Genomic DNA, 24,316 nt, shown 5'->3' with positions numbered 1-24,316 from the left:
TTTTTCCTTAAGAATGTTTGCTATGTACTGTACCTGATATATAGGCCTAACTAAAATAATCAATATAAAATCAAAACGCAAGCTTGTGAATAGAAATCGAAATGAATCGTGAAATTTGAGTAATACCCAGCTCTACATTTTATCATCTGCCAGGTTAAAATCGTACATCTGGTCAGTTAGAAAACCAACTGTGCATCATTCTCTCCTCAAGAAGACACATGACTTGAGATATCATTCATGTCTGTATAGCACAAATGGTGTGGGTTGAGTTACGTGCCGAAGTTTAATACTTAGGGTTAGAAGTTTGTTCAATTCTCTAACCCTATGTATGAGCAATAGTTAAAGTGCTTGTATTAGCACCACTAATAAACTTTTGCCATTTTTATTTTGCCGAAAACACCATAACATGCGTCAGTGTTGAAATGCGCTCACTATTCCACCATTTGTTCATTGGTGGGTCTGGAAATACCAAGTGGCAGGTGTCAGGCTACGAGTGAGGTTCACGTTCAAACGTTTGTGCATGGGTCACATGGGTTAATTAATCTTCTTCGAATGGATCGAGTCAATGTGAGGTTTTACAGCCAAGTCAAGATCTATGTGATTCCCCCACCCTCACCCCTACAATGGACATAATAGCCTTAAATGGGCTTTCAAGGCAGAAAACGGTGAATAGAGGTTTTTGAGTGGATCTTTGACAGGCACAACTGGGGTTTGGACTTCAGGCAGATTGGTTGCTATGGAGACGGCGCCCCTCCAGCACACTAATGGCAGGCGGCGTTGCGCAGATAAGCACAGTGCTAATCATAGACTATTGTCCTGAGATGCGTTGTCTCCCATGCCCCTATGTGATGGACCCCGCCTGCCAAATGTCTTTGGCTGGTCTCCTCGGGTACATTTAAATCTGTTCCTCCTTAAAATTCTCTCTTTCTGCAGTTGTTTTCTCGGCCCCGCTGAGAAATGCAGAACAGAAGTTGAGAATTGAAAAGCAGAGATGACAGGATGCTGAGAGCCCTTTTTTGGCCTGAAAACAATACAGCTATTAAATTATTTAAAACTCAAAGAAGTTTAGCCTATCAAAAACAAGTGTTTTTTAGATTATAAAACATCAAGTCACAGTATATCCTTTGGAAACACACATGGCATATTCTCTGTGAGATTGTACACCTGTTGTTAGGATGGCTCTGGAAAGCACTATTATATAACATTACCGTCATCATATTGAATGCAGTTGCTCGAATCACAAAGAACAACCCTGTTTACGCAGTTGTGATAGGCTAGACATGACTAAGCTTCCTTGTCTGTGAGATAGATGCATTTTCACAGTTAGAATGCCAGTATTGCTCAACACTTTTCTTTAATGTTATTCAGAGACTAATTAAAGGCAAACTCTCGTAGCTACGCTAACAAGTCAAGCGGGATGTTAAAAATGATTTCAAAGAGGATATTAAACATATACTTCCCCTTGAAATTCACATAATTTCATCTTCGACTCTGTAATCTTACAACACACTCAGACTGCCTGGAGCTTCGGCTTTTTTCAGTCATTTTGCGGGAACGTGCACCGGGCCCTGTGGAATACTGAGAGGTATTATTCAATCATTTAGGCCAGATGTGACGGGCAGCCCACTACAGGGGGAGCAAATCGTCCTCATCTATCTCATTACAGCTCTCATCACTTTCATTACATGTCGCGGGTCGCCATCGTTGGAACTCCATTCAACGAGGAGACACTGCAAGGACGGTCACATTATGTAGATGATGGTGCTAAAAGGATAAACTGAAGAAGAGTAGTTCACTTCTGACCCCGCTGAAAAACAGGAGCCTTTCAAACACTTGAAAACATAAGTGTAACTTTTAATTTGCATGGAAAATTGAAAAGATGGTAAAAATGCTAGTATTACACTGTAAAAAATAATTACTCTTTATCCATACTGTTTTTACGTATGTAGGCCTACTGAGGTACTGTGCAGAGTAAGCAAATTGTGGGACATTGTTGTGAGAAACTATACACAAAATACACACATAACCTAGTACAGTTACCAAAGTGCGTGTGATGTGCAACAATCCGAATTTGTAAACTCTCTGAGTAGGTAGGACCATTAAAAAATGTTCTATATAGTATTAATGTGTGAATAGAGGGTATGATGCACCTGTCGGCTGTTGTGACTGTTTATGCCCACTGAGTGGCAAAAAGATTGAGTGGCAACATTTTTTTTCAGCGTGAATGGCTCGAAAAACACAAAACAAATCCAAAACAGGAAATAGCTTTGTGATTGACTATACAAATAGATTTGACAAGAAATCTGAGGTATATTTTTACAGACTGTCGAAAGCTACAGAAAAAAAGAAGCAAATGGGTTGCTGCAATTCACAGAAACAACTTAAGGCAGAGAAACAGGATCTGCAGTTATCTTTTTGTGTCAAAATGTTAGATTTTGGGGTAAAATCATACCCTATATATTGTATTGTTATATATTGTATTGACAACTCATCAATTAAATATTTACCATCTTATATTATACATAATTGGGTGTTTTTAAATAAACACTGACAAAACTATACAAGTTTTAGGGCCGGATGATATGACAATATATATAACACTGATATAAGTAATTTAGACCTACCTATATTGTATTTATATAAAACGTTTACAGGCAGATTTGCTTTATGTATTTCTCCGGCGTCGAAATCTAAATGTCAGGAAACACGATTCCTGGCTGCATGTCAATATCCATGGATTAGGTTTCTTTGACAAGTTGTAAGGAACGAGTAGGGCTGTCAAACGATTAATCGTGATTAATCGCATACAAAATAAACGTTTAAGTTTGCCTAATATATGTGGGTGTACTGTGTGTAATTATTATGTATAAATATATATTATGTATAAATACTATTATTATGTATAAATATTATTATGTATAAATACAAACACATTCATGTATATATTTGAGAAATATTCACAATTATATGTATTTATATTTTTATATAGTTTATATTATATATAAATACAAATATTTTGTACATAAATAACATTTCTTTTAAATATCTACATTAATTTGTGTGTATTTATATATACATATTAATTACACACAGTGCTCACACATATATTATGCAAACTCAAACTTTTATTTTGTATGCGATTAATCCCGATTAATCGTTTGACAGCCCTACTATTGAGTCCAACCTTTAGTGTAATTGTTTGTTTTACTCAAGTTTTCGCAGTTTCGCCTATTAAATCCAGTCATGCAGCAGGCTCTTGTGCCACTCAGTCCAGCTAAGGAAGCGTGTTCTGGCGGGAAAGTGACGTCAATGCATACCCTCTATATAATCCAGACACACTATGGGGCTGTTTACACAACACCATTTTCAACTAAAAACTGAAAACTTTTCCATTCATTTACACAACAACAGCGTTTTGGTGGCCTAAAAACACAAACTTTTCAAAAAAGGGTTTTCAAAGTGCACATTTTTGAAAACACTTCCATTGTCATCTCCGTGGAAACTGCAAAAATGAGAATCTGTGAAAACGGTGACTGCATGCACATTCGTTAATATATCTACCTTATTTTTCAAGGCGGAAGTAAGGTGTTTTCTGAGACGCAACATTTAGGAATGGTTTTAAAAAAAATCTAATTGGTCCACTGTTATGGAACTGACGTTGATGAGTGGCACTGTGTATAGAAGCTGAAAATGTGGTGCTCATGTGCAAGACACAAAAGATGCGAGATGTAAGCGCAATGGTCATACATGTCCGTCTAGACATGTATGACATAGAAAAACAATGGAAAAGTAGCGCATTGGGATGGAAAAACGCATTCAGTGTGAACGGCCCCTAAGTCATCCGGGTACTTTTCACCTATGTTTTATGAATACTGTGAATTCAGACATGCTACTCTGTTTTTCGCCTTCTATATAGTAGGAAAGTATGCAATTTTGTATGCAGCCAGAGCTGAGTGCGTGGCATAGTACTATATGCGAAAATGCAAAGTGCTCGACTTAAACTTCCATTTCCATTCTGAAACACTAAATGTGAACAATTTCATTGGACCACCAAATGTTATGACCCAAAATTTAATGATAAAACTAATGACAATAACTGGATGCTACTCACTAAATTAATAACATACAACATGACCAGGTCATGTGACAAACATAGTGCGATCATGTGATAACAATGTAGCATACTACTTTTGTCATATAATAATGCATGCTGTTTCACTTACTATTTAAAAAAAAAAAAAACAGTAGGCAGTATACAGTATATACTGTACATTATTCAAAATGTTGCAAACTATCAGTCCATTATCATTCCAACACAGACGAAAATTACTTTGAATCTACATAAAAACACAACTCAGACAAACAATATTCAAAAGTCTATTTGTTGTCAGAGGTCTGAACAAACAAAACGGTTGCTGGGTTTGTGAGCACCCAGCATGTATTGCAGCATGAATAATTTATTAAGACAGTTGTTGAGTGAAATTAAAAATCTCGGCATCATGTTGCCTTGACTTTTAACTTTTCTCAACAGTTTCTTCTGTACAGTTCAGTGACATTGTGTTACATTTCCACCTAAAATAAGGTTTTAAACCCATTTAAACTGCAAATATAAATGACTGCCAGTGCCATTTCTGAAGGACACTCTTGGAAAAACAAAAACAAAACATCTGCAGTGAATATTTTCACAACGCCACAATGTCTAACAACTCATTGGAGCGATGCGCAGGAAATAAGATCCCCCTCAAATATATCTGTGTTGCATTTTCCTCGCTTTCACAGTCTGCCTCAGCAAATGCTGGCAATTATGTGCAAATTGCTCATAACATCTCGCTTTTAGGTTTTCTTGTCAGGGAAATGAAAAAATGAAACACACACACACACACACACACACACAGAAAACATAAATTACCCACTAAGGGCATTTTCCACATTCATGAAAGAAAAAAAAATCTTGTGATGAATTGATTATAATGACTTTCAAAGATATAAACAAATTTATGTGTGCCTGCAATGCTTATTAAACGAACATACTGTAGGTAGATGCAGTAAACAGGAGAGAGCCTGAAATGACAGCTTGGAAATTCATGTTGATGAATTCCATTATGCTAATAACCATTTGCTAATCAAGACTAAAGTGTCTTTTTTGGTCATTTGAAGAGCAGCCTTAAAAGCCAATTTTCTCAGCCATTCTAAAAGATTGAATATTAGCCTAGACATATAGATGTAAACCAGTAATGTGCAATCTGCATTTTAATTACCTGAAAATGTAACAATATATGAATATTAAGAAAACAATATATACTATTAATATAACTATATACTATTATATAATACTATTAAGAAAATACATTGTGCATTATCACTTGCAGTAGTAGATTAAGAACCAGAAACTATAAGACTTAAACACTATATGGAAATAACAATATGGAAACTATATACAGCATAGGAAACTGTATGAAGGCTTTTCACAATAATTTCACACATATAAAGCAGATTTAATAAGATAATGTAGTTGTATATTGGATATGAGGCAATAAAAGAATAGAGAAATGAAAAAGTAACAGCATAATATTGTTTTACGGCACCTGTGTTGGCATTCTTCCCAAAGGCTCTTCAATTCTCATTCTTACATACAAATGACCCCTTGTGGACACAGGACGAAATCACAAATACAGAAACAAACAGCTGAACCTCCTAATGGGAAGTCAGACCACTAAATGGCAAACCGTATGAGACAGGATTTGGGCAGTTTAATTAACATGCAAAGCGTAAATTAAAGCTAGACATGTGTCATGAACCATCAACCTCCTAAATAATAAAACTGCAATACAAATAGTCTCATCGATAAAGGGGAGGCCAAGGTCAAAAATACATTATGAAATTTATATAAACTGCCAGTCAAAAGTTTATACTAAACTAAATCTAAGACTATTTAGACAGTTTTCAATACTTAAAATATACATTTTAGATGAAAGACTTAAGTATATACATTTTATATACATTTTTTAGTACTAAAACTGAAATAAAGCAAAACAGAAATAAACAACTAAAACTAATAGAAACTACAAAATGACTAAAATGAAAATAGAAAATGATTAAGCACAAGTCAAATTTAAAAAAAAAAAAAAACTAGTTTTGTAAACATTCATACAAAAGCACAATTTATATTAAGCCTTTCAATCTAAAGGTTTTTAAGGTCTCAAGAAAAAAAAATCTAGTCAAGTGTGTCCACACTTTTGGCCAGTAGTACACAGAGAAGTTAATTAACCTGAATTAAAATACAAGAGGCAAAGACAAAGTCAGAGTAAGCATTTTATTAGGTGTAACTGGACCAAACGCAAAATGTACACTCCAATAATTTACGGAAATTGTCTGCTAAAATATTGTGTCCCAAATCAGGAGGACAGGTTACATCCCCTGTACTTCTTTGCAAATAGACAAACATGAGGTCACCACGTCTCTGGAATTCTGGGATGCGACGCTGCATTGGAGGCAGCAGCTCAGTGAGGCAGCTCATGAGGCACTAGCTTGTAATGAGAGCCGCATGAGGGACAGCGCTGGGTTTCACCCTCGTGGAGCCAGAACCACACCACAGCGGTGTTATCCTCCTCACCTAGACAGACACACAAGCATGTGCTTAATACAACCTCAAAAAAAAAGAACTATCGGGTGAAGTGTCTTGAACAGATGGGCAGCTTCTGTCCTGGAGGGCCACTATCCTGCAGAGTTTAGCGTCAACCCTAATCAAACACACCTGAACAAGCTAGTCATTGTCTTCAGGATTACTTGGCTGTGTCCAAAATCACACCCATAACCGTAATTAGGGCACTATTTGAGGGAACAGCCATTTGTAATGGTGTCCAAATCCATAGTGGATGCTACGCAGAGGACTTTACCCGGCAGTCAAAGCGACATTACGTCACGAACATACGGACTCAGAGGAAGACCATGAGTTTAGGGTGCCATTTGGGATTCAGCCCGAGTCTCTTGAATGAGTGATTCAATCCCATAATGCACCGCAATAACGAGTGTACAACCAATGTACACTTAATGGCTAGAGAATACCCATGACGCACTGCAAGGGTCGCGCTGAATGAATTCCCGTGTCTGACCAGATGGCAGCGCCCGTAGCTGAATCATCCATCTGTTTTCCAAACCGCTGGTCCAATGTGGCTACAGCGTATTATCATACAGGTATAAATTCCTTTTTAACTGGTCATTAAATTGTTGTATTAAAGTTTATTGGTAGTTTCCTTGACAGAGTTCAAGATAAATCTTTTCATTACTACTGGAGCTGCTAGCTTGCTAAGTTTCAAATGATTATTAAACAGCAAGCACAAACTATTCAAAAGCAGCAGCCCTTCTGGCACACTCAGTGTCCGAATTCATTCACTCCTTAAAGTGATCTATTTTAGTGGACTAATGTAGAGAATAGTAAATGGGGGGTGATTTCGAACACAGGTCTTAAAAGCTACAGGCAGGTTTGATCAGGATTGGAGCTAAACTCTCCAGGACACAAGTTGCCCTTCCCTGGTCTAGAATCATGAGTTTTAACTTACAGACACAGCCAACAATTCTTTTGTTGGTGATGGAAGGTACAAGATGGGGGTCCGACTTTGACCCTGCATACTCCTTGGGCTTCAGCATGCTGTAAGGATCCTGGGAGATGGAAAAACATGTTACAAATCAGTCTGTTTGAAATGCAAACAAATAGAGCATATCGCTGGCAACGCCAAGGTCGTGGGTTCGATTCCCAGGGAATGCATGACCTAATAATGTATATCTTGAATGCAATGCAAATTGCTTTGGATTAAAGCTTTAGCCAAGTGCAATATAAATGAGTAGTTTACCCAAAAATTTTTTAAATGTGGTCATGTAACCATCTCTCATGTTGTTTCAAACATATACACTGGTATTTTTTGTGGAACACACACTAAAAGAAGCCTTAAAGGACTAGTCCACTTTTAAATACACTTTTCCTGATAAATTTACTCACCCTCATGTCATCCAAGATGTTCATGTCTTTCTTTCGTCAGTCGAAAAGAAATGAAGGTTTTTGAGGAAAACATTCCAGGATTATTCTCCTTACAGTGGATTTCAATGGCTACCAACAGATTGAAGGTCAAAATTACAGTTTCAGTGCAGCTTCAAGGGCTTTAAACTTTCCGCTTCCGCATTCTTCATAACGCTTACGCTGAATGTCCTACGCCTTCCCTAGTCTACTTATGGAACGAACGCAGCGCCTGTTTCGTTTTTTTTCCGTAACTTGAATAGGGAAGGCGTAGACATCAGCGTAAGCGTTATGAAGAATGCGGAAGCGGAAAGTAGTCAAGGCGATATTTTGTTTATAAAGCCTAAACGGTAGTATTTTGGTCGAAAATGACTGATTGATTCGCTAGATAAGACCCTTATTACTCATCTGGTATCGTTTAAAGCCCTTGAAGCTGCACTGAAACTGTAATTTTGACCTTCAACCTGTTGGTAGCCATTGAAATCCACTGTAAGGAGAATAATCCTGGAATGTTTTCCTCAAAAACCTTAATTTCTTTTCGACTGACGAAAGAAAGACATGAACATCTTGGATGACATGAGGGTGAGTAAATTTATCAGGAAAAGTGTATTTAAAAGTGGACTAATCTTTAATGCTGCCATTTTCCATACTAGAAAAATAAATGTATTTTATTTTATATTTTTATTAAGTTTGATTGTTGATATCAAATATAGTACCAGCCATGGTCACAACATCTTTCTTACAAGTTCTTACAAGAGAACCATAATGTACTTTCATAATGACGTTAATCTAACATGAGACCATCAAAATGCACCATATTTGAAAGTCAAACGTACAACTTGTGTCTTTTTTTGGAGTGTTAAAGGAGTAGTTCACTTTCGAATTTAAATTTCCTGATAATTTACTCACCCCCATGTCATCCAAGATGATCATGTCCTTCTTTCCTCAGTCGAAAAGAAATTAAGGTTTTTGATGAAAACATTCCAGGATTTTTCTCCATATAGTGGACTTCAATGGACCCCAAATGGATGAAGGTCAAAATTACAGTTTCATTGCAGCTTCAAAGCATTCTATGTGATCCCAGATGAGAAATAAGGGTCTTATCTAGCGAAACCATCACTCATTTTCTAAAAATTATTTTAAAAATTATATACGTTTTAACCATAAATGCTCATCTTGAACTAGCTCTCTTCTTCTTCTCTATTAGAATTCCGACAGTGTAGATGCTGCTAAGTGTATTACTGCTAAGGTTGCAAAATTCCAGGAATTTTCAAAGCTGGAAACTTTCCATGGGAATTAACAGGAATATATGGGAATTAACAGGAATTAATGGGAATAAACAGGGAATTTGCAAAATTGCAGGTTAGCCTGTAATAGGGTACTTAAATGTAGTTGAAAAAAAAAACATCTTGCAGCATAATTTTGGTTAAAACAACAAGATTTAATGCAATTTTAATTTCAGTTGAATTTTTACCCTGACATTCACACAGCATAGTACTTACTGCAGGGCTATTGAGGCCAAACCCCCTGCATGCACTGTGCATTCCCCCAGTCCATAGCATGCACATTTGATCAAAAATACAGAAAAAAATGGTAATATTGTGAAATATAACTACAATTTAAAATAATGGTTTTCTATTTTAATATACATTAAAATAAAATGTATTTATTGGTTTACGTTTTAACCATAAATGCTCATCTTGAACTAGCTCTCTTCTTCTCTATTATTCCGGCAGTGTAGACACTGCTAAGTGTATTACTGCCCTCCACAGGTCAAAGTTTGAACTAATTGTTATATACTTGCATATTGTATATGAGAATTTAGTTCAAACATTAGTTCAAACTAGTTCAAATTGAGCATGTATGGTTAAAACGTATAAAATCTTTCTTTTTTTTTCTTTTTTTTTTAACTGAGCGGTGGTTTCTCTAGATAAGACCCTTATTTCTCGTCTGGGATCGTGTAGAACGCTTTGAAGCTGCACTGAAACTGTAATTTTGACCTTCAACCGTTTGGGGTCCATTGAAGTCCACTATATAGTGAAAAATCCTGGAATGTTTTCATCAAAAACCTTATTTTCTTTTTCGACTGAAGAAAGAAGGACATGAACATCTTGGATGACATGTGGGTGAGTAAATGATCAGGAAATTTTAATTTGAAAGTGAGCTAATTCTTTAACCTAAAAGTTGTTGTATAGAAATAACTATGTACATATTCTTCAAAACTCACTTTTTGTGAGAATTTAACAGCATGTAGGTTTGGATCAACATGAGGACAATAATGACAAAAACATTGAGTTTGACAGTTTTGACAGTTCATAAGAATACATACTGAGCCTGTTTTCAGAGCATGCATAATCTTCTTCTCGAGTCCAGTTGCCTGCTCTTCATCAGTGGGAATACCTGCGTAAAAAAGGGTCAAATTTCGGTTAAAACACCTTTAAAAAAAAAAAAAAAAAATCCCTTACCGACCAGCAATTCACATTTGTCCATTTATTGCGTTTGAAGACTATCTGCTAGTTGTCAATATAAAACTACTATTTCTTTAAAACGTCACAAACATATCTCAATAACACACATTAAAACACTAAAACAACACAATTTCTTATAACATCCTATGAGAAATCATAACTAAACAAATGTTTTCCTGTTTAAACTGCCGATGCGGTAAGAGCCTCGACCTCCGCGGAAGGCATCGCGTCCTTGGCACGCGTTCAAACTGGCTCTCAAATGATGCTGCTGTGCGTTTCGGTTATTAAAAACAGCCCGAGATAAAAGACTGACCTCCCGCCGCCATCCCTCTGCTCAGAGCGACCACTGGAGACGGCCTGCAGGTCGTCGCGGCCCGTACGGCGGTTCTCAGCAGTAACCTTGCGGCCATGTCTTCCTCTTCCCCAAAACTACTAGAATCGGGCTGATGACGTCGAAGATGCGCTTTTGTAACTATCACGTCGCGTGCGTTAGACGTCATCACCATATGTATTCCATACCCTTTGGTGTGAAGTGGATAGCGATGAGTATTGGACAGAAAAGCCTTTGAGACAAAAATGTTACTTTTTAATTGTAATTTTGGTCAAATTTCATAGTTGCTAAGGTTATTCTTATTGTAATTTATAAAAAATAATTTGAGAAGTCCTTAAATGTCCTATACTTTGAGATCATTCTTTAATGTTATTTTTTTAAGTCATTGGTGGCTAATGCAAAATGATGCAAAAAAGATGGCCTTTTTTAATTATTCAAATCAGCCTACCTTGTAAATACCATTGGTGCTGTAATTATTCAGTACCTTATTATCTGATAAGTAGGTGTACTTAACGTTTAATTACTGTAATTTTAGTGGAAACATGGTAAATGTTCGTGAGGATAGTAATCAATATGTTTTGCTGCACCTAACTATGGGAATATTTTCATTGATTACAATGCTGGTGTTTATTTTCCGTGCTTTGTTTGATTGGCTTATTTGAATAAACATAAAAAGAACATAAAAGAGACATAAAACTTTTATTGAACAATATTTATATAAAGTACAAATTTAAGAAATTTCAGATTTTCCAAATGCCCCATAACATCATTAAAGCACACTAGCAAACCACAATCATTTAGTCACATAGTATTGCATCTGATTGGTTACTGTAGACTTAAAGAAGCTCCACATAATTAGCAGGAAACAGTCCGTAGTGACCATCAGGACTGTAACCCCTCCACCAGCCCTCATCTATCATCTCGATCCCTGTGATAATATCATCCGGGTCAAAGGTGATCTCTGTGTCATCCGCTAGATGTGAAACAAAGAAGAAAATATAATGCATAAATTTATATGTTTTTAAAGGGCACCTATTATGCAAAATTCACTTTTACATGGTGTTTGACCATAAATGTGTTGGCAGTGTGTGAGCAAAACCACCCTAGAATGAGAAAAATCCACCCAGTGTTTTTTTTACAATCTCAATAATTCATAAGCACTGTCTCAGAACGCCCTGTTCTAAGATTGCTCTCACTGTGATGTAGAATTGCGCTAAGCCCCACCCACGTGGTTTGATTGACAATCTGGTTTTGGCATAGACCCCGACCTCGGTGATCTGTCAACCATCCTCCATTGTTTCAACGACAGCCGGTAATGTCTCCTAAGAAACATAAGTGTGCTGTTGTGGGATGTAATAATGAATATAGTAGTTTTCACTTACTTCCGACATCAGAGCCACTGAAAACGCAGTGGATGGATTTTATTTACGTAAGAAAGGCGCCACTCAAAATTCCAAAATACGTTTATGTTTGCGCGAATCATTTTTTGACTGACTGTTTTGAGAACGAGGGTCAATTCAAAGCAGGTCTTGCTTCAAAGTTAATCCTCAAGTGTGGATCGTTGCCTACTGTTCGCGATCCAACGTCACCTCCAGAAGAAGTAAGTGTATTTAATGTTTTTGAGCAAATGGTCATTTCAGTCGATGTCAGCCAATTCAATAACAAATGCGTCTAAAGTTGTTGTCGTCGTCGTAGAATGTCTGTGTATATAATTTAAACCTTGTTTGTATAGTGTGTATCCACACGTATATATATATATATATATATATATATATATATATATATATTTTTTTTTTTTTTTTTTTTTTTTTTTTAAAGATATTGTATTAAAAACTGTGTATGTTTACTTAGCAAACGTTATCACAGTATTTGTGTTTGTAGTTTCAAAAAATTGCGCGAACGTTATCACAGTGTGTGTGTTGCACATCCATAATTGCAAAGGGGGCGCGATTAAAACTCTATAAGTACATAAATGTATCAAATAACCATTCAGAGACGTCCTGCTCCATTCTCAATTGTGTTTCTTCTGCCGGAGTCTCTTCATCATCTGGGTCTGATTCCGGTTCAAACATGTACGGCTGAATGCCATACAAAACAGCGGGTCTCTCACTCTCAGCCATTCTGTTTCTACCGACTGTTTATTGCCATAGGTATGCAAGTTACGCCCTCATCCAAAGGCAGGGCGGGGATATGCAGCTCATTTATATTTAAGGTGGTACACACCAAAACAGCTCTTTTTAAAACAGGCCCCAAAAATGACATTTTCAAATGGTTATAATAAATTAACTGTGGGGTATTTTGTGCTGAAACTTCACAAATACATTCTGGGGACACCCAAGACCAATATTACATCTTGTAAAAAGGGGCATAATAGGTGCCCTTTAAAGGATTAGTTCACTTCAGAATTAAAATTTCCTGATAATTTACTCTCCCCCATGTCATCTAAGATGTTTGTCTTTCTTTCTTCAGTCGAAAAGAAATTACGTTTTTTGAGGAGAAAATTCCAGGATTTTTCTCCATATAGTGGACTTCAATAGGGTTCAACAGGTTGAAGGTCCAAATTACAGTTTCAGTGTAGCTTCAAAGAGCTCTACATGATCCCAGATGAGGAATAAGGGTCTTATCTAGCGAAACAATCAGTCATTTTCTAAAAAAAATGTAAAAAATTTATATGCTTTTTAACCACAAATGCTCGTCTTGCACTGCTCTGCGATGCGGCAGGCATTACGTAATCATGTTGGAAAGATCACGCGTGATGTAGATGGAAGTACCGATCCAGTGTCTACAAAGCGAACGTGCAAAGACTAAGTCAAACGGCCTTTACAAAAAACGGTAAAACAATGATGTCGATTTTGAAGTTGGAGGAGAAAATGAGATGGAGTTTTTCGCCCTACCGCGGTACTTCTGCCTACCTTTCCATCGTGATTACGTAATGCATTGCGCACATCACAGAGCTAGTGCAAGATGAGCATTTGTGGTTAAAAAGTATAGATTTTTTTTTTATATATATAAAATAACCAATTGTTTTGCAAGATAAGACCCTTATTCCTTGTCTGGGATCATGTAGAGCCCTTTGAAGCTGCACTGAAACAGTAATTTGGACCTTCAACCTGTCGAACCCCAGTGAAGTCCACTATATTAAGAAAAATCCTGGAATGTTTTCCTCAAAAACCTTAATTTCTTTTTGACAGAAGAAAGAAAGACATAAACATCTTGGATGAGATGGGGGTCAGTAAATTATCAGGAAATTTTAATTCTGAAGTGAACTTATCCTTTAATATCACACCTTCATTGAATAAAAGAGAGTATGGAATATTCAAAAGTTAAATTTTCTAAATTTACATTAAAACTTTTTAAATCTATTGCATGAATTTTTAGATAATACAGCAGAATTAAAGTACTCACAAGCTTGGTAGTCATATAGTGCTCTTGCACAAATGTTCTGGTTATCGCCAGTCTCCTCGTCTTCAGTAGTAGGGGTTTGGAAATCCTTCAAATAATAGAATAAATAATGGCATTTAAGTGACAACCATTTATTATAATAGACAATATTATTATTTACAACAATATAACAATTTAAGTCCAGTTAAATCATTATTGCTACAGAAAATTATTCATAAAAATGACCTAAAAGCTCATGGTTGCATGGTTTGGATGATATGATGACAAGGTACCAACCTGATTAACGTTCACATAGAGACTTTCATCTGAGGGGACGTTCGCGTAGATGCTGTATTCATCTTCTTGGTTCCCGGCAGCAGGACTCAATCCCTCCTCATCCGAATCTGCACCAGGATACACAGTAAGTCAGATTTCAGGAATAAATATGACCCTGATTGATAAGCATTATAGAGAGAACATATACCATCCCATTCATCTTCAGATCCCTCGGCTTGTTCAGACACAAATGGATCATCAGAGAAGGGGTCTGAAAGGCAGAAATAAGGCAACTTATAACTTACTGTCATATAATGTTAAACTAGAGAAACAAGAGGGATTGTGTCGCTTTCATTCACCTGCATTTTTTACAGGGAAAGCCGGTGTTTCACGCACAGGAGAGATGGGAGCTGGTACATGTGAAACTGAGACGGCTGCTGCGGGGCGAACTGGAGATAAGGGTCTGGGAGGGTTTTCAGCACTGACTGCTTGCTGGGATAAAAATGGGCTTCTCAACTGACCTGAGGGGAAAAGACACGAGTAATCTGAATATTGAGATTAATGGCTTGAGACTGTGCATGTTTTATATATGAGATTTTGTCAGATGTTCTTTGTGATAAGAGTTTTTTGTACCTGGTTGAGAAGCTGAAGAAGGTGTTTCACTGTTGATCAAGCTTCTCTCCTTCTTCATGAACAGCTCCCTGGGATTGATGGAACGCTGAGAGATGATTGACGCAGCCTCCTGAAAAAAGGTAGAATATGCTATTTTTATGTCCACTGTGGCCTAGAGGAAAATATTAGAATTCCAGAAGTAAAAACTCATTTATTTTCTACTTAAAAACAAAAAATATAAAATAATACTTTTATTCAGCAACGATGCATTAAATTGATCAAAAGTTACAGTAAAGATATTAACACTGTTACAAAATATTTCTATTTCAAAGAAATGTTGTTTTATAGAACTTTATATTCATTAAAGAATCCTGAAAAACAATGTATCACAGTTTGCACCAAAATATTAAGCAGCACAACTGTCGATAATAACTGTTGATAATAACACTGATAATAATAAGAAATTTTTGATCACCAAATCAGCATATTAGAATAATTTCTAAAGGATGATGTGACACTGAAGACTGGAGTAATGATGCTGAAAATTCAGCTTTGCATCACAGGAATAAATTACATTTTTAATATATACAGGTGCTGGTCATATAATTAGAATATCATCAAAAAGTTGATTTATTTCACTAATTCCATTCAAAAAGTGAAACTTGTATATTATATTCATTCATTACACACAGACTGATATATTTCAAATGTTTATTTCTTTAAATTTTGATGATTATAACTGACAACTAAGGAAAATCCCAAATTCAGTATCTCAGAAAATTAGAATATTGTGAAAAGGTTCAATATTGAAGACACCTGGTGCCACACTCTAATCAGCTAATTAACTCAAAACACCTGCAAAGGCCTTTAAATGGTCTCTCAGTCTAGTTCTGTAGGCTACACAATCCTGGGGAAGACTGCTGACTTGACAGTTGTCCAAAAGATGACCATTGACACCTTGCACAAGGAGGGCAAGACACAAAAGGTCATTGCAGAGAGGCTGGCTGTTCACAGAGCTCTGTGTCCAAGCACATTTTAGAGGTGAAGGGAAGGAAAAGATGTGGTAGAAAAAAAGTGTACAAGCAATAGGGATAACCACACCCTGGAGAGGATTGTGAAACAAAACCCATTCAAAAATGTGGGGGAGATTCACAAAGAGTGGACTGCAGCTGGAGTCAGTGCTTCAAGAACCACTACGAACAGATGTATGCAAGACATGGGTTTCAGCTGTCGCATTCCTTGTGTCAAGCCACTCTTGAACAACAGACAGCGTCTAAAGACAAAAAGGACTGGACTGCTGCTGAGTGGTCCAAAGTTATGTTCTCTGATGAAAGTAAATTTTGCATTTCCTTTGGAAATCAGGGTCCCAGAGTCTGGAGGAAGAGAGGAGAGACACACAATCCATGTTGCTTGAGGTCCAGTGTAAAGGTTACACAGTCAGTGATGGTTTGGGGTGCCATGTCATCTGCTGGTGTTGGTCCACTGTGTTTTCTGAGGTCCAAGGTCAATGCAGCCGTATACCAGGACGTTTTAGAGCACTTCATGCTTCCTGCTGCTGACCAACTTTATGGAGATGCAGATTTCATTTTCCAACAGGAATTGGCACCTGCACACAGTGCCAAAGTTACCAGTACCTGGTTTAAGGACCATGGTATCCCTGTTCTTAATTGGCCAGCAAATTCGCCTGACCTTAACCCCATAGAAAATCTATGGGGTATTGTGAAGAGGAAGATGCGATATGCCAGACCCAACAATGCAGAAGAGCTGAAGGCCACTATCAGAGCAACCTGGGCTCTCATAACACCTGAGCAGTGCCACAGACTGATCGACTCCATGCCATGCCGCATTGCTGCAGTAATTCAGGCAAAAGGAGCCCCAACCAAGTATTGAGTGCTGTACATGCTCATACTTTTCATGTTCATACTTTTCAGTTGGCCAAGATTTCTAAAAATCCTTTCTTTGTATTGGTCTTAAGTAATATTCTAATTTTCTGAGATACTGAATTTGGGATTTTCCTTAGTTGTCAGTTATAATCATCAAAATTAAAAGAAATAAACATTTGAAATATATCAGTCTGTGTGTAATGAATGAATATAATATACAAGTTTTACTTTTTGAATGGAATTAGTGAAATAAATCAACCTTTTGATGATATTCTAATTATATGACCAGCACCTGTATAAATAGAAAATATATTGTTCTTATATAATGCTTCGTGGGAAGTGTAGTTCATTTGATCAGATGATTTTCATATACTTTTTGCTTCGAACCAGTGATTCATCTAGGAGGTTTTGAACTCTTTACTAAAGAGCTTTTGAAATCTCTATGGAGAAAATCAATGGGAAATAAGTCTTCAAGATCCAAGGACACTGTCATTGTGGGCGCTCACTGTTGTGCTGTATTTATTTAGACTCATCAGAGGTGAACTCACATTGGCCTTCTGCACAGACTCAGCTCGCAATATTCCTGCTTTTACAGGAGACTGGTGTTCCTTCTCCTCTTTCTCCTTAACAAGAGTGACAAACATTATATATAAAATATGTTTTTAAAATGTTCAGATTTATTGCAGGGGGAAAAAACGAATGTCATAATTTTACCAGTTTTCTTTGATCCTGTTCTTTATTTGCTACCTCTTGTTTCTTTTCAAAAAGCCTGTGAGACACCAAGTAGGTAGTTATTTAGTAGACACATATATCCAAAGCAACTTTTAAATATTTGGTGAAGTAGTTACACCAGGGGTGTCCAAACTCAGTCTTGGAGGGTCACTGTCCAGCAGAGTTTAGCTCAGAGTTTTGCCTCAACACACCTTCCTGGAAGTTTCTAGTCTGCCTAGTAACAAAGCCACTTGAAGGCAAGCCTGTAAGGTTAGCAAAAAAAAAAGAAAAAAGAAAAAAGTAACGCCTGCTAACACTGTGGTATTCAGGAAATGAGACCATATCAATGGAGGAAAGGCTTCACTACCCTGAATAAAATGCTTTTGTGGGAAAACAGCTTTTCATTTAATGAATCGACATGTTTGATTGATTTATTTTTAGAGTTTACATTGAAAAAAAGCTGTTTTATAAGATAAGTCACGGACAACTGCGCGACAGGTATGTTTCAGTTTACAGCTCGTTCATTTCTATGGTATCCGCAAACAGTGTTTGAATGTCGCACAACTCTGAATGAAATTCAATTACCTCAAGGCTGTAATGTGATTGGTTATCAAGGCACACATGATCCAAGTTAGCCGTTACACTTTCTCCAATGGTAGAGCCAATGGTAATAAGACCATGGCTGTGTCTGAAATCGCCCCCTATACCTTGAAATAGGGCTATTTGAGGGAACAGCCATTTGTAGAGTTGTCCGAAACCATTGTGGACATTATTGAGCGCACTCATTCAATCCCACAATGCACCGCAATAACGAGCGTACAACCGATGTACGCTCAACAACTAGAAAATACCCATAATGCACTGTGAGTCACGTGCCAATGAATTCCCGCATCTGACCAGAAGATGGCGCCCACCCACAGCTTAATCATCCATCCATCCATTTTCCAAACCACTGGTCCAATGTGGACACACTGTAATATCATAAAGGTATAAATTCCTTTTTAATTGGTTATTAATTAAAGTTTATAGATAGTTTCCATGAAAGAGTTCAAGATAAATCTTTTCATTACTACTGGAGCTGCTAGCTTGCTAAGTTTCAAATGATTATTAAACTGCAACCACAAATTACGCAAAAGCGGCAGCCCTTCTGGCACACTCGGCGTCCGAATTCACTCACTCATTTTCATTCACTACTTCCAAGTGAACTATATTAGTGGACTAATGTAAGGAATAGTGAAAGAGGGTATTTCTGGTAGTAAGACCCTGATTAGCTGGTTCAGGTGTGTTTAATTGGTATTGGAGCTAAACGCTGCAGGACATTGCCCTTCCAGGAACAGGATTGGACACCCCTGATTTACACCGTTCAAAAGTTTGGGGCAGGTAAGATTTTTTAATGCTTTTGAAAGAAGTCTCATCAAAGGCTGATCAAATATACAGTAAAAACAGTAATATTGTGAAATATTATTACAAGTTTAAATGACTGATTTCTATTTTAAAATGTAATTTATTCCTGTGATGGCAAAGCTGAATTTTCAGCATCATTACTCCAGTCTTCAGTGTCACATGATTCTTCAGAAATCATTATAATAATATGCTGATTTGCTGCTCAAGAAACATTTCTTATTATCAATGTTGAAAACATTCTTTGATGAATAATAAGTTAAAAGGAACAGCATTTATTTGAAATAGAAACACATTATAAATGACTTGACTGTCACTTTTGATCCAATTAATGCGTTCTTGCTGAATAAAAGTTTAAAAACCTTTCTGACCCCAAACTTTAGAACAGCAGTGTAGATTCTATTTGATGATATGAATGGGACCGACACAAAGTCACTTGCCTCTGCTGGTCTATCTCTTTCTCTCTCTCCCTCCGCCTTCGTTCTCGTTCGTCTGCCTCTCTAGCCTCTTGCTCTCTCTGTTCTTTCTCCAGACGCTGCCTCTCCTCATTTGCCTTCCTGCGCTCCTCCTGTCGGCGGTTCTTTTCATCTTGCTGATAAAGGAGATGGGAGAGAACGTGTCAAGAGCAGATGAGAAGATAAAAGCTTTGCGTTTTACTGTGACTGTTTCCTCACCTCAGCCTGAGCCCAGAAGTTTTCTCTGTTCGTACCTTGGATTTCATCTAAAGCACTGACCTTTTTATAGACAGAACCCTGTGAGAACAAAGGCATTGGAGTAATCCAAAAGGCAAACATGCAGATATTCAAAGTCCCTTTAAATATGATTTAAATATGGCTTCACTCACCACACGTCCAGTAGGTTCAAAATTATTGTTCTGGTTTGATTCTTTGTGGATGTTGTAGTTGACGCCCGAACCCTTGAAAACCTTCTCCATGATGGCAGCAGGTTCAACATCATCATCTGATCGAGCGTTGATGGTCACATGGGCACCCTTTTATAAAATACACATTCAAAATTCAACATGAAGAATTTCTAGAGAATTACATTATGATGACCATCTCTATGGAAGCTTGTTTCCGCCACTAAATGAAAAAATGAAAAATTGTGACTTTTTATCTCACAATTCTGACTTTTTTTCTCAGAATTACAAGTTGTAAAGTCAGAATTGCAACTTTATATCTCGCAATTCTGACTTTACATCACGAAATTCTGACTTTATATCACGCAATTCTGACTTTATAACTTGCAATTCTGATGTTGTCATGCAATTCTGACTTTACATCACGAAATTCTGACTTTTTATAACTTGCAATTCTGACTTTACATCACGAAATTCTGACTTTTTATAACTTGCAATTCTGACTTTATGACTTGCAATTCTGACTTTACATCACGCAATTCTGACTTTATATCACGCAATTCTGACTTTTTAACTCGCAATTCTGACTTTATAACTTGCAATTCTGACTTTATCACGCAATTCTGACTATAACTCGCAATTGACTTTATAACTCGCAATTCTGACTTTGTCATGCAATTCTGATTTTATAACTTGCAATTCTGAATTTGTCATGCAATTCTGACTTTATACTTCACAATTCTGACTTTATAACTCACAATTCTGACTTTATACTTCACAATTCTGACTTTATAACTCAATTCTGACTTTATACTTCACAATTCTGACTTTATAACTTGCAATTCTGACTTTGTCATGCAATTCTTACTTTATAACTCACAATTCTGACTTTATACTTCGCAATTCTGACTTTATAACTTGCAATTCTGACTTCGTCACGCACTTCTGACTTTATCATGCAATTCTGACTTTATAACTCACAATTCTGACTTTATCATGCAATTCTGACTTTATAACTTGCAATTCTGACTTTGTCACTTTATTCTGACTTTTTATCACTTTATTCTGACTTTATAACTCGCAATTCTGACTTTACATCACGAAATTCTGACTTTATATCACGCAATTTTGACTTTACATCACGAAATTCTGACTTTTTATAACTTGCAATTCTGACTTTATATCACACAATTCTGACTTTGCAACTCGCAATTCTGATTTTATATCACGCAATTCTGACTTTATATCACGCAATTCTGACTATAACTCGCAATTGACTTTATAACTCGCAATTCTGACTTTGTCATGCAATTCTGATTTTATAACTTGCAATTCTGAATTTGTCATGCAATTCTGACTTTATACTTCACAATTTTGACTTTATGACTCACAATTCTGACTTTATACTTCACAATTCTGACTTTATATTCTGACTTTATTGCAATTCTGACTTTGTCATGCAATTCTGATTTTATAACTTTATTGCAATTCTGAATTTGTCATGACTTTACATCACAATTCTGACTTTATACTTCACAATTTTGACTTTATGACTCACAATTCTGACTTTATACTTCACAATTCTGATTTTATAACTTGCAATTCTGACTTTGTCATGCAATTCTGATTTTATAACTTGCAATTCTGAATTTGTCATGCAATTCTGACTTTATACTTCACAATTTTGACTTTATGACTCACAATTCTGACTTTATACTTCACAATTCTGACTTTATAACTCACAATTCTGACTTTATACTTCGCAATTCTGACTTTATAACTTGCAATTCTGACTTTGTCACGCACTTCTGACTTTATCATGCAATTCTGACTTTATAACTCACAATTCTGACTTTATTACTCGCAATTCTGACTTTATAACTTGCAATTCTAACTTTGTCATGCAATTCTGACTTTATATCATGCAATTCTGACTTTATAACTTGAAAAAAAGTCAGAATTGTGAGATATAATCTTACAATTGCGAGAAAAAAGTCAGAATTGTGAGAGAGTCGCAATTACCTTTTTTATTTTTTATTTCATGGCGGAAACAAGCTTCCATACTAATGTATGGACACTTGTTTCCACTATGAAATTATATAAATATTCATATATGTACATTAATCACGAATAATCGATTTGACCGCTCTAATTTTTTTATTCAATGGTAGAATGAAGCTTCCATACTAATGGCATTACACAAGAACACTAATATAACAAAAAATTAAACTGAGAATTTTTATAGGCTCCATTTTGCACTCACCCTCAGAAAATTGGCCATTGAGTGAACATGATTGGCACAAACACCCTTTCTAACATCCTTTACTCCCTCGCCGGTCTGAAACCAATAAACAGTACAAAGATTATTTCTATAATGGAAGTTGAGAGGTTAACATAATAAAGCAGTTTTCATTAATACATTCAGTTTTGGATATTTGTGTTCTGTTCATACCCAGTTGATAAGCACAAACTTGGAGACTCCAGAACTGGGGTTCAGCACTTTACAGAAAGCGTACATGATTTTACCACTGTTCAGTTCCTCCACCATTTCTTCAAGCCCACCATCTATTGCACATTCAGATAAAAACAAACAAGCAACAGTACTAATTGTTGACTGCTGACTCATAAAATATGAAAAAAAAAAAAAAAAAAAGAATGACATCACTCTGTTGGCATTCTTACAGTAATCACTCACCTCCCTTTCCTGCAACTCGAATGTCATTACTGTTTCCTTCGTAGGTGAACAACACCCTATAATCAACAAATATGGTTAATTTGTATGCATGGTCCTTTTCCTTTAATAGAATGACTGAAGATAACCACTAAAAACTAACAATCATATCTATAATGCACTAAAATACCCATCAAGTAACCAGTTATTCTCTTTCGAGCACACGAGTTATGTAATACCTCGCAAGTCTTAATCCTAAATAGCCTAATTTGCATGTTATGTATGTTAAATTAAAAGTCGTTTTAAATTAAATGTTATGAAGCATATTCAGTACCATAAGATAATAAATAGAACATGCAATTGACTAATTGTCAATCATTCATCCATTTTCGATAGTATGATTTTCGATTTGTAAGACGTAGATGTCTTACCAGTTTGTGCTCGTTTTCCCGTTCACCACTTCATTGTATGCGTCTGTAAGCGCGGGTCCGTTTTTACTCAGGTTTACTGCCATAGTGGGTCATGAAACTTGCAAGAACTCGTGGAGAACTTTTAATGGAGATGTAATCATAACCCCGTCGTCCTCCTCCAGTGAACCGTCCTCCGTCGTTTTAAAAACGCACCTGTCCCTTGAGATCAGGTTCAGCGAGTTTTTTGGGAATTGAAACGAGGAAGAGAAAGAACTTGTATTTTCCCAACAGTCTAATAGCCATAACAATTGTTTTAAAGGAAACCAATATAGAAATATTATATGTGGTTAGACGAAATATAGCCTATTACAATTTCTGTCTTTCAGTCATCAATCTATTAGCATTGGGAATCATTTGAGCGAATCGGTTCGTTCGAACAGTTTAATTTCTTTGAACACGATTCACACGTTTTAGTCAAAAGTGTTCCACGCGCGCCATTTTATGTTCCATTTTTCGTTTAAAATGATAGATTGCGTCAAATAAATTGTGTTACAGTATTGTAAACAATCTGAAAGAATGGCAGTGTTGTTCAGACTGCTAAACAAATTCACCATACAAACAATCGGTTGGCCTGAATCACTGTTCAAAAGAATCATTTGTTCGCGAATCACACATTAGTAGCAAATCTATTGGTCTAAAGGCAGTTTTAAACAAGTTCACACGTGGAACAAGTTCAGCTAGTAAAATCACATTTCTGCGATCACCTGAAGTATAGACTAAACATAATGAAATGCTCAGCTTTGCTTCAGAATATGTATCTATTGACTGACAGAGCAAGAGAAACTGGACGATCCGACATACCAATGTCATATGTTCAACATTCATTGTAGCAGTTCATGTAAGTTATTCAGTGACAAAATTCAGAATAATAGATAATGACGGCTCTTTTTTTGTACAGGTGCCAGATGTTATATTCAGTTTTGGGGTAACGCATTATAAGTAACGCGAGTTACGAAATCAGATTACTTTTTCGTTACTTTTAGATTTACAAGAAGTTATTTTTTTTATTTTTTTAAATAAAGAATAATCAGGAGTAAGGTTGCACATCCTTCAGCCTGAGGCTTCTTTTTACTTTTGTTGTGAAAGGGCTTTTTACATTTGCCAAAAATATAAATTTTATTTATTTATTTGTTAAAAAACAAACAAGCAAGACCAGCTCAGGTGAGAAAATGTAAGGCAAAAAGTAACATAATGCATTACTTTTCATAAAAAGTAACTAAATAACACAATTACTTTTTTAAT

At 36.3% G+C, this 24,316-nt stretch overlaps 2 protein-coding genes across 3 annotated transcripts; both read right to left on the bottom strand.

Annotated features, from left to right (window-relative positions):
• Positions 1 to 6,299: 6,299 nt before the first annotated feature.
• LOC125262347 (cytochrome c oxidase subunit 5B, mitochondrial) lies at positions 6,300 to 10,928 on the bottom strand. The gene is made up of 4 exons (XM_048181061.1): positions 10,793 to 10,928; positions 10,341 to 10,411; positions 7,560 to 7,659; positions 6,300 to 6,613 (listed from the first exon to the last, which is right to left on the bottom strand). Exons 1-4 carry the CDS (start codon positions 10,887 to 10,889, stop codon positions 6,501 to 6,503), a joined length of 381 nt encoding a protein of 126 aa, XP_048037018.1. The 5' UTR covers positions 10,890 to 10,928; the 3' UTR covers positions 6,300 to 6,500.
• On the bottom strand, positions 6,300 to 23,290 carry dbnla (drebrin-like a). 2 transcript variants are annotated; one of them, XM_048181058.1, is made up of 18 exons: positions 23,036 to 23,290; positions 22,629 to 22,684; positions 22,386 to 22,498; positions 22,197 to 22,271; positions 19,919 to 20,065; positions 19,749 to 19,826; positions 19,515 to 19,666; positions 17,677 to 17,731; positions 17,511 to 17,585; positions 15,101 to 15,209; positions 14,827 to 14,988; positions 14,676 to 14,738; positions 14,489 to 14,595; positions 14,216 to 14,300; positions 10,793 to 11,783; positions 10,341 to 10,411; positions 7,560 to 7,659; positions 6,300 to 6,613 (listed from the first exon to the last, which is right to left on the bottom strand). In XM_048181058.1, the coding sequence occupies exons 1-15, from the start codon at positions 23,116 to 23,118 to the stop codon at positions 11,647 to 11,649; spliced, it is 1,497 nt and encodes a 498-aa protein (XP_048037015.1). In that variant the 5' UTR covers positions 23,119 to 23,290; the 3' UTR covers positions 6,300 to 6,613; positions 7,560 to 7,659; positions 10,341 to 10,411; positions 10,793 to 11,646. The 2 variants fall into 2 exon arrangements, with proteins under 2 accessions (XP_048037015.1, XP_048037017.1); XM_048181060.1 differs by having other exon boundaries at positions 17,511 to 17,582.
• Positions 23,291 to 24,316: the final 1,026 nt, after the last annotated feature.

Source organism: Megalobrama amblycephala, linkage group LG2 (genome assembly GCF_018812025.1).
Source record: "Megalobrama amblycephala isolate DHTTF-2021 linkage group LG2, ASM1881202v1, whole genome shotgun sequence".
NCBI classification, from domain to species: domain Eukaryota; kingdom Metazoa; phylum Chordata; class Actinopteri; order Cypriniformes; family Xenocyprididae; genus Megalobrama; species Megalobrama amblycephala.
This window is presented reverse-complemented; position numbering and strand designations above follow the sequence as displayed.